The sequence below is a fragment of the Thermobia domestica genome, chromosome 15, assembly GCF_964235325.1.
Source record: "Thermobia domestica chromosome 15, izTheDome1.hap1.1, whole genome shotgun sequence".
In the NCBI taxonomy this organism is placed as follows: Eukaryota; Metazoa; Arthropoda; class Insecta; order Zygentoma; family Lepismatidae; genus Thermobia; species Thermobia domestica.
The window spans coordinates 42006503-42018465 of record NC_137468.1 but is presented as its reverse complement, the minus strand read 5'-3'; the positions used below and the strand labels follow the sequence as shown (position 1 = coordinate 42018465).

Sequence of the window (11963 nt, the reverse complement as noted above, 5' to 3'; positions counted from 1 at the left end):
GGCTTACAGTTGAATCCTTTCTGACACCTTACAAACCAAAACACGCTGGTATTACTGCATACCAAAGCCATCTAACAGTATGTTCTCAAATTCGTTTACCATTGAATCATTACTCGGATATGGGTCAATTCTATTTGAAATAATCTAGTTTCACATTAAAAGGAGCTGACATAATTTATTATTTTTTAAAAATATATTTATACACAAAGTTATACTAGATCTAAAGAGTTTAAAACAAGCATTCAGTCCTTTATATATATATATATATATATATATATAGAAAGAGAGAGAGAGAGATTCAGTAATTGAGCGGCCATTTTATACACACGCCTAAGCCCGCACTTTACAAAGGTTTGGGGTAAACAGTGTAACTCCGTTATCTTTGAAGATATTGATTTCAACAAAAACAATTTGAAAGATAATTAAGTGCACATTTAAGCCCCCTACTACAAATACCTTTTATCAATCGCTGAATGTTCAAGTTTGGAAAAAGCAATTTTCATTTTTGAAATAAAAAAAAAAAAAAATCTTTTTTTTTTTTTTTATATAAACTTCGTGGTATACTATTTTCTAAAAGAGTTTAATACCTGAGAGACACTTTTTTGTGGGTTTTCAAACCTTACAATTTTTCGAAAATCGATCATGTTCAACCTGAAATATTTCAAAAGAGGCGTATTTGGAAAAATCTGAAATTTTCCCACAACAATGTTATTTACGTAGCAACAGATGGTTAAAATTGGATCATTGAAGACTTGAATAAGGGACGTTTTTTTTCAAAACTCGATAGAACAAATTTTGAGAAACGGAGTTATATATGGAATATGTATGCTTTTTATGCTACCAATCGAGCTACGAAATCAGAATTGGCAAATCTCGAAATGTGCTGTGTGTATAGAATAATTATCAAATCATGAGCGTTTTGTCAAAACTCGATGGAGGTTATCAGTGGTGCCCCCCCCCCTCAATTGTCTATCTGTAGGTGTTCATCCATGAAAAAAAAAAAAACTTTTCGATTAATTTTTATACCCCTCAAACATATTTATATAGATTTTTAACCCCCCCCCCAAATATTTCAATGACGCAGTTTGCATCATAGCCCCCCTTTGTGGGCACCTCTGGAGGTTATGTATAATAATAATAAAAATGTAATTTATGTTTAAAAAAATGTTTTGTGCTCTTATCTAGTTTTGAAAAAACGCTCCTCAATTTTTAAGTTGCAGATTTTGTTTTTTATGTGATGAAATTTAATTTATTAAGAACTAAAGTACAATGAAAGTGATAGTTCATGTTACTACTAAACTATATATGTTAGATATTAGAACACAATTCACGTCAATTGGGAATATTTTATGGACAAATTAATCGTTACCCTAATTTTTTAAAAAATAAACGCCGTTTTGTCTTATGTAATTTTTGAACTTTTGCAATACATAAAGTAGTCGAGACCACTCCATTAATAGGAGATTCTATTTAGCTTACTGTTTAAGCAAAATACAAACAAAAATCTACATAAAGTCGGCGCGGCCAAACGGTCCTTAGCTAGCTGGCTTTGTATTGAAGCTAAAACATCTTCCGTGGAATTATAAATTTAAGGACGAGAAAAAGTTTCTCATGCTGTGTCACTCCCAAGTGGCATAGAATGGTGAAACTTGGCAACATATAATGTGGTGCTACATATAATGTAGGAAATAACAGGAAGAAAAATGAGAGTAGAACAAAAATGACACCTTTATACAGAAACAATAACCTACACTGAAGTCACTGTGATTCATTATGTCTCTGTGACATTACAGAAGGGAAATGGTTGTTAGAAAGGTATGAGATCACCAAGGATAGCGATACATGCTCTGCAACGTGATCACAAGATAGGCTATGAATTCTAGTATGGAGTTCTATTCCTTGACAGCGGTGCTGACAACTGCTGCATGTTCCCTGGTGTGTATGAACGTGTAAGATATCTCTATATAGCGCCCCACACGTACTTGGGATTCAGGTCGGGGTAACGTAGAGGACGGTCTTTTCGGCGAATTTTCTCTCGTTGTAAGAGCTTCGTCACCTGCGTTGTTCGATGCAGTCGCGCATCATCATTCCATACAAATAAAGTCTGAGTCGACTGTACCTCTGAAAAGATGCATTGGGGAAGGAGTACAGTGTCACAATAAAGTTGACCTGTGAGTCTGAGGTCGGTACGCCTATGCAACATCCCCTTCTCTCCCCCCCCCCCCCCACACACACAAGAACACGAAAACAATCATGTTCGACAATGTTCCCGGGTTCATTGAGTGTTCCCATCCTTTACCAGATGATTGGCGTGGGAGGCCCGCGTTCGATTCCCGGCGGGAGCTCATGTGGTTCGGATTCCACGTTAATCAGTAGGTCCACGTGTCATATAGCCTTGCTGCTGGAGAGGGACGTTAAACTCAAAATCAACTCAACCTTTACCAGACGAGTGTACGTCCAGAATCAATACTCCAATTGAATCTGCTCTCATCGGAGGACTATTTGGCCGCGCCCGTTCAAATAAGGTGTCTTTAGTTTATATTTTGTTTAAACAGTAAGCTTCATAGGGCCTCCTATTACTGAAGTAGTTTCGACTGCTTTATGAATTGCATAAGCTCAAAGATTACGTAAGACAGAACAGCGTCTATTTTTTAACAACTATTTCCTTCCAAACATGATTAACAATTAATTTCTGCAATAAATAATATTACAATAAAACAAGAATCCGAATTGAACTGAACTACAGTATATGTTTTAATACCTAACATATAGTTTAGTAGTATAATGAATCATGAATTTATTTGTACTTTAGTTCCTAATAAATCGAATTTCGTCACACAAAAAATGACCAACTCAAAAAGTATTCAAGTTTTCAGTTATCAAATTTTAATCACTTGTTACTACGAAAATAACGATTGTTGTGGAAAAATTTTGCATTTTTTTCAAATACGCCTCTTTTGAGATATTTCAGGTTGAGCATAGATTTTCGAAAAATCGTTATGTTTGATGACCTATAACAAAGACTCTCAACTATCAAATGCTTTTAGGAAGTGGTATACCACGAAGATTATATCTAGAAAAAAAAATACTTAATGGTGAGTTTTATTTTATATTTGAAATTTTCAGGGTTCCCACTCTCTTTTTAAAAAAAACATCCAGGACATTTCCAGGAAAAGGTCACCAATTTTCCAGACCGACACAGGAAGGTACAGCAGGATTGAACTATACGTTCAAAACTCATAATAGTGAAATGAAAATCACAGTAGCGTATGCAGTAAATATTAATGCAAGTACAGTATTAATACACAATAATTAAATATACAAAGTGGAGCGGGCTTTTTGTGGTCTCCCAACTTTCCTTATAGCCACCCGATCCACCCACATCCAGTACATGTATTTTCGTTCTTTCTACATGACGGCCCGGCGCTGCGGTGGCTCAGTGGTAGGCGTTCACCTCTGATGCTTGGGGTCCCGGGTTCGATCCCAGTCCTCGCCAAGTGAACTTTGTGGTGGACAAATAACGCGTGCGTGGGTCTCCTCGGGGTTCTCCCGTTTCCTCCCACTGTCTTCATTCCACCATTTCATTCATTACTCATCATCACCGTCTCCTTTAGCCTACCCGGCATAACCGTGGGACGTAAAACTCAAAGATTTTCTTTCTACATGACATTTTAATTGTGCACCAAACAAATTTACAAACAACAAAAATCTATTTTTCGTACATGGCATCTTCATTGCATGGCGATGTAACAGATATAATTAGGGGAAAAAAAAAAGGAATTATATTACAAGTTTTTCAACTGAGTATGGAAGTTATATGATTTCCTCATCTATACTTTCTTTCTTCTTCAGCGAAGATGCCCTACGGATAGCATTTGACTTTGTCAATAAAGTAACGCAGGACTTCTGCTCTGCTTCAATTGCAAGCTGGTTTGCTTCAGTCTTCAAAGCTTCACTTGTCTTCATCAATTTCCTTTTCTTTTTCTGCAGCCGATGTACATTTTCACTTATCTTTTTCCCCTTGCTCTGCACTTGACTTTCAACAGTCTATTTTCTCCAGCGCTGCCTAGAATAGAAGGCATGATGGAGCAATTCTTTCATGAAGTTGATTGAAGTAAGGTCTTTATGGGAAATGTTATTATACACCAATCTATGGAGGACTGATACTGGTACAAAGCACAGTTTCTGGAGGATAGTGATAGTGACGACAGCATTCAAGAATGGGTTGACGGATTAGTGGATGAAAGAAGAGGGAAGTTCTCCCAGTTAACCACTGTGTTGGGGAAAAGAAAGCCCATCAACCATCTACACATGCAGGATCATGACAAATTATTAGTCAGCACAAACAGGAATAGCAAACAAAAATAGAAATCAATTAAAATATTCATTATAAAAATGAAAAATCTGACATTCAGTATTTCTGTAAATTTCAAGAAGAGAAATACATTTTCAAGGACATTTCCAGGACGAGAGAGAACCCGGAAGTTTTCATTTCAAAAATGACACTTTTTGCGTTTTTCAAACTTGAACTTTCAACAATTGACAAAAGGTATTTGTCGTAGTAAGCTTAAATGTGGGCTGAACATAAAATGCGCATTTCGTTCTCTTTGAAATTAAGGTCTTCAGAAAATAACGGAGTTACTGCGTTTATCGCAAAAGTTGTAAAGTACAAATTAGGCTTACGCATCTGTATAAAATAACCACTCAACAAATTTAATATTTTCTTTCTTTCTTTTTTTTTTTAAAAAAAAAAAAAGTGAATAAATACTTTATTTGTTTTAAACTCTTTCAATCTAGTATAACTTTGTGTACAAAAATAAAAAAAATAGAAAAATGTCAGCAACCATGACTGGTTGATTTGATATGGGTTTACCTTTATGATTTACGATGAGGTAATTAAAAAGACCTACATAACCTTTCGACTGAAGTTGATTTTCACAGTTTCCGCAGCTTGTAGTCCCACAAACACACTTTAGTTCAACATATGTTTATATATATTTGTGAGAGAGATTTACCGAAATGAAGCCGTTCGGAGTCTGACCAGTACTTAAAGGGTGATCTTGGAAAAAGCCAGATTATGTTCGCAGTCAACTTTCAGTCGTGGTCAGGAAAATTCAGGAGTACCTGGAGAAAAGTAGCAAAGAGGCAAGAAAACCAGTAACGAACATCATCGAAACTAGCAATGTTCTGACCACACATTCTCCAAGTTAAAAAAAAAGTCCTATCCAGTTATTTTAAGTCTATCACGACTTCAAGCCAACGACTTTAGTTTATTATTATTATTATTAGTGATTACGGAATTTACACCTGCTCTATATTATTACATATGCTGCCGTAATTCTTCCAAATTGTACCCTGAAAACAGATAGCGACTATTGGTGTTCACTATTTTCTATTGATTATTACAAACTGCACACCTAGGGAATATTACGTACAACATTTAAGTAACAATTACAACGTTCTCCAACATTTACCAATAGAAAGTAGTGCAATAGTCTCCTCTGTAACCCATCACTAATGCCACTCTTTCAAACTGCTGGGATACATATCCGAGTATTGGTTAGAATTCCTTTTATAGTAAGTCACATTTTCATAACCTTAGCGTTGCGTAAGACCATAAAGCGAACTCATATATCGAAAATCGGTGACTATTGATAAAATAAGTCGATTTTCAGACACTATTAGTAATTTTACAGTAACATACTGTACGTATGTTACCAGTAAGTATTTGTTTCTTAATATTTCAATACAACTCTTATCTTTCAACTTATCACGCCCTATTTGCTAATGAACGCTATAGGATACTTATTAATAAATTATTAGTGCTTAATTTATTTATCAAACCCTCGAAACAAATGTCACAGGATTTGCAAGGTAAGTGAGAGACAGATTGTGGTTTTGTGAATTCAACTAGCCGTTTATTATGTAATAAACATTAAAAAGGCTGACAGAACTATACACTATACAAACTGTAGGTTGCCTTGATCTGTTACGTGGCTCTTATTCCTGCTTTCTTGGGGAACAAGATATGATGATGGAAGGGACCGTCTTTACTAAGTACTCTTGCATCATTGATAGTGCATCCTTGAACTGCACTGGATTCGTAACCTGGGCAATACATTAAGGACGCAAAGCAAAAATATATATCCCACTACGTTAAGGATGCGCACGAGACGAGTCGAGATAGAATTTTCCTGACAAAATTCGAGCCGAGACACAGCTCTTCCAATAGAAAAATATACATTTTTCGAGTTGAGACATCACTTTTACAGCACATTTTCGAGACGAGACAGACTCAAATTTTGTCTCGTGCGCATCCCTACATTACGTTTTTTTTTTTTTTTTTTTTTTTTTTTAACATTCAGGTCATTAACAAAAAAGCATTAGCATCAAATAATACAGTATACTACAAATATAATACATTACTAAATCTTGGCTACTTCAATGTTTCGCTCTCGCATGTCTGTTCTAGTCATAATACCTGTGAAACCGCGATTACTATTATTTTATAAGCACACAATGACATCACATGACATTTTGAAAGAACACAATATTGGAAACAAGATATTATAGGAATATCGGGAAATTATGTAAGATAACCCTTACTACTTCGAAATTTGTACACATATTGTACAATAAAGCAGTACCAATCAAAATATCAATTAAAATACAGTAGTTTTTTTTTTTTTAATTTGTATAAAATAATTTCTATTGTAACTAGAACAAGTTGTTATTACAAAATTAAACTTAACATTGTAATGCAACATACATGACGTACAAAATAAACTGTAGGACTGCTGCAATAAAATTATGTACTTACATTAAACTTGTTATACAGAAAGTTAAAATAATAATAATTCACACAAAATACTGTCCAATAGCAATACATATGTTGCTTCATACTTTTGATCTCTGAAGAAACTAAATATATGCTTTCGTTGACCGGTCAAGAGAAATGGGAGACAATGTGTAAATCATTACCAACAAACTTCGTAGAGCTTAACGAGGAATATGAGCTTACTTTCTGAAGTACCTCGGTGTTTACATAAACAGAAGGCAACACATGTTCAACACACCCAACGACTTCTGGCAACATATTACGTTTCAAGCAAAAATTTGGAACAAATATACTATCCATCATCCATTGTTTTCTTTAACTAGTCTACGTATGCTTTAAAAATACTAAAACTATTAGAAAATCGAAAAGCATACTGATTTTTTCTATGTAATAAGATCAAATGTGTTGTTTGAAGCAATACTCATTGTTCAGAAACTAGTTTGTAGTCAGTTATTAATGTTACAGAGAACACTGGAAACAACTTCCGACAAGATATATGTCTCTTATACAGGTTGAATATTTGGTCTATCGAAGAAACAGAACTTACTAATAGGAGATACAGTGCATAAAAAATTTTTTTAAATGTATAAGCTCACAAATATTGTGTTCTATTCTTGAAAAAGACGACAGAATGTGAAATTCGCTTAAATAATTAGCTATATAGACTGAGAACAGAACGCGCTTTCAGTAACTAAATAATGTAATATTTGTTACCTGAATGTGTGCTGTTGAGTTGTGACTCTCCGCTGTATTTCGTTATCTATATTTCCTTATAACGTTCAGGCAGATTTTTCCTCCGAAAAAGACTAAAAGCTAGAAAAGGGCTCATTAGAATACTAAAAATAGACAATGTTTATCATAATAGTGAGATTTATGTTGATAGCATTCAAAATGAACATAAAAAGCTCAGGAAAAAAAAAAAAAAAAAAAAACTTGCACACATGTTTCGGTTTCAGAAGCTTATACTTATTTTTTATGGAGAATTACAACAAACAAGAGCAGTTGCTGAATCATATCTTTGAAGATTACGAATCATAACATAGTATCTACTTTTGCAAGCATAGGTAAACCACGTACTCAAATAATTTCTTCAACATCACTAATTTAGTAACTTACTTGGTCTACTCTAGCAGTATCTTGCTTTAAACCTTGCCGTTCAAAAAAAAAAAAAAAAAAAAAAAAAAAAAAAAAAAAAAAGGGGGGGGAGTCGTAGGGTATCTTCATAGGAATACCTGAAGTTTTTCCACTCGCAGAGTTTCAGTAACTATGAAACGAGTGAGAATGGTGGACGCCTATCAGCTCTCCCTTTTCCACGAACAGATCTAAAATATACCACTTTTTATTATTATTCCTCTAAGCCACGCATGTTATGAATGCGTACAATGCCAACACATTACCACAGTGTAACCTGTTGATCCTGCGAAAACAACTTCACAACAATGTATCAACACATCCTTTACAAATCAGGCTTCAAAAATAGGTGCTGGTTCACTTCTCTCACACCACTTTTTAGAAAATGCAGATTCAATACTTTGCAAGAAAAGACATATTTGTAAGGAATAAATTTCTGCAAGCGATACAATTAAAGACTCGCTGTAGAAAACAATATAAGTGCCAAACACAAAAGTTACTATAATAGTAGATACAAAGGATAATAAATTGTGCCCAAGTGTCAAAAAAATAGAAAATACTATTGCTTAGAACTACAAGCTAGCATACAATCAAGTATGAAACTAACTAAGGCATAAACGTTCAAAAAATAAGTGAAACCATTTCAAGATGGCACTTACATTGCTTTCCACAGCGAGTCTTTAATTAAATACAAAGTAATACAGCTGTATTTTAGGTTTATAAGTGTAGGGTGATAAGTGTAAAATCATCACAAGTGCTCTACGGCGGGTAAAATAAGTTAGGGCATATGAAACATAACTGTTTTAGATGGTATTTTCCACCAGGGGTGTATTTCTGTATTTTATATGTACAAGTGGAGCGTTTCTAATATGAAACCAGACAAGTGCTATTGAAACTCGTATCACTGCAAAAATCCACTTCTTTTCACTACCTTCGTTACATAAACCGACCGTCGCTAACGCGCCTGCTCTCTTCGGATGAATCCCGCGAGACAGCCACCAGCTTCATCCTCTCTTGACCCAGCTAGATAGCATTCGTGCTTTCTAGGGACCATGTAGCAGAGATATGTTTGCTTTTTGCAGTGTAGTTTTTATAGCATACGTCCGGACCCAGTACTTATACGCAAATCGCATTAGAACTGTAACTTAACAACAATTGTTTCTGGTGACCCTCTTGAATCTCATATGCCAAGCTACATATTTTTATGTCGTGCAGCGCAAATCCCTTAGGGGACAATAAGGACACTAATGAAAGAATTATTATTTTTCAACAATTATTTCGAGTAGTGTGCCAAAAGTAAACTTGGCCGCAGAGCTATGTAGGCGAATTGGTTTATAATCGCCTGGATGAGAATTGAAATCACTAATACAGAGTGGGACAAAGGTAGGTGAACACCCCTGCATTGATCAGGTATAACATTGTAGTTTATGGATTTATTTGCTTCAACTATTCCGGGTTTAAATTATAAGTAAAAAGACGTTAAGAACAAATAATAAAGAAACTAGACTACCTGTTTGATAACAACAAAAATGATATAAAATACGGGACGGGACTGTATACCTACTTTTAGGCCACCCTGTATTTCGTACAATGTGTTTTATACGGAATGAAAAAAAACAAATTCAGGCTTCCTTGCTCAAATACCATAGCACTCCTCTGGTTCGAGTCTCTCCCGGTATGACTGCATGTGAATTTTCATTCACCACCACACAAAGCGTCAAGGAACTGATTTCAGACGCGACAGCCCGCTACATCCTGAGGAGAAGTTACAGAAATCCTTCCAACAATGAGAAGGAACGGTGGGTTGGGATGAAAGAAGTGTATGCAATCCCAGAACTAGATTTCTTCCTATCAAAGGCGACGATTAGCTACTTTTCGAATAGACAATGTATATTAGCCACTGTTGAACTGTCATAAGAAAACATGCCTGTTAATTACATAGAAATTTTCCTAATACACAGTAACTAAGTTCTAATAAACAAAAGACCTTCTTCTTTTCCGGAAATTAATTGGATTGTTAATTACTTCTTTCTGTAATTTTCGTTTAGGGACAAACTGAAGTGCTTTTGTCCAGTCACCACTTGTTTTTATCTCGAGCATTATCTGCATCATTTGATTTACTGTTAATGATTTTCCACTACCAGCACCCCACTCCAAGTACCTATCGAGAGGCAATTTTGCTACTTTCAAACCTTCCTTCTTCGCCTTCGCTAATGATAAAGGTTCATTGTTAGTTTTGTCTACCATTGCACCAATTATATACACAGCGTCATGATCGTATGTCAACAATTCCTCTCTACAGTGTGGAGTTAAATATACAAGACGCTCCTTAGGAAATACATCGAGATAACTTTTCTCTGTTACATTTATAGGAAAATCATCGTCATACATCGTCGGAACGAATTTTTCAAATCTACGAAGTAGTGAAGAATTTTTGTCCGCATTACACAAATACAAATCAAATGGTTCATTATGTAAACGATTTTCTGAAAATAGAAACGTTAATTGGAGGGCACAATTTTGACTTTCCTGCGATGTCATATACATATCATATCCACAATCTACCACTATTGGTTGTCCAAACTGTATAGCGCGAATGAGTTTACTGTTGTGAAAGGAATTTATTGTTTTATCATACACACGGAGGAATATAGTATTTTTACCCAAACCATAAGCTATATGTTCTTCAGGGTTATCTTCAGTTTTAGTTTGTTTGTAGGCTTCTTGTTTTTCTTTTCTCTTTAATTTGTCGTTTTCTTTCCGCTTCTCTGTTATCCACAGAAACTGATAGTATTTCCTTCTTTTAGACCTTGTGTCCATTTTTATAAGTTCTTTCCATTGCTCGCGGTTAACTACCGTTGGGACACGATATCCATCCTGTTTGAAAACCTCATGCTCAAGAACTAACACTTTTAGTTTCTTTTCTAATTCTTCATCACCTCCAGTTATGGACAGAACATCATCTTTTGTTAATGACTGAAAGTACGATTGTTCCACTTTTATATCGGGCGATAGATTACTATCTGATATAAAACGAGGCACTATTAAATTACGTTTCTTCAATGCTCCACTGTTTTCGAACACATTAGTTCTGGTTAAAGCTTTTTGCTTTCCAATTGCAGAACTCGCTATGCTTCGTGCACTATGTAAGTACAAAGCTCGTCGAACTAATCGATTCACTAAAAATGACATTTTCACTTAACTTAGACACTCGTTATCATTTGTCACACACAATAAAGTTTAGTGTAAATCAAACATACTGGTCAGGTATCAAGAAAAGTAAATATAAAACTCATACTTTTTATATTTTCCTACAACACTGAAACACGCTTTGAGACTGTGCGCTTTTAGGGCGAAAACGGTACTGGCAATTGTGTACACTTCTTACAATCATGCGTCTCGGATAAATTTATTTCATAAATACAAAATGCATTATTACTTATTTTCTAAGGGTGTCTATCTTACACTAACTACTTATTGACTAAGAATGTCATTCTGTATTGGTTTCATTCTGTTTTAGATGGCAATTCTCGGTATCGCAGTACAATTACTTGTAGCATTATTTCCGTTGCATTTCGATAAGCAACTTTGTAATACCATCACGGAATGAGGTCTAAAGAGAAGAAATTTCTCTCTTCATATATATATATATTACTTTGCGAAAGACATTTTACTTCCGTTGTGAACCGCATTATTTTCGAGAACTACAAAGTTTAAAAATATATCCATTCCCCCCCCCCCCACCTTCAATTAATCATGTGCTCATAGAGGGGAAATGAAATGACACACTTGGCTGCCAAGCGATGAGGAGTAATCTGACTATCCACCTTCAGTAATACAGGTACATTGCACACATACACCATTCATAACTCATCCAGTGTTGAAGGGAAATGGAGGTATAGAAGCAGCTTGTTCATATGTGTTTCGTGTATGCGTTTAAAGTGGGCCTATCAGCTACTGCATCAAGTCGGCGCATATGCCAGGGATTTGAGGA

The 11963-nt window shown here is 35.2% G+C and overlaps 1 protein-coding gene across 1 annotated transcript; it reads right to left on the bottom strand.

The window, feature by feature from the left end:
* Positions 1-5890: 5890 nt before the first annotated feature.
* rswl (tRNA methyltransferase roswell) lies at positions 5891-11332 on the bottom strand. Its single transcript, XM_081739636.1, has one exon. The coding sequence runs from the start codon at positions 11159-11161 to the stop codon at positions 9941-9943; it is 1221 nt and encodes a 406-aa protein (XP_081595762.1). The 5' UTR covers positions 11162-11332; the 3' UTR covers positions 5891-9940.
* Positions 11333-11963: the final 631 nt, after the last annotated feature.

Coding starts and splice junctions, on each gene's coding strand:
- rswl (XM_081739636.1), bottom strand. CDS start 11,161: ATGTCATTTTTAGTGAATCGATTAGTTCGACGAGCTTTGTACTTACAT.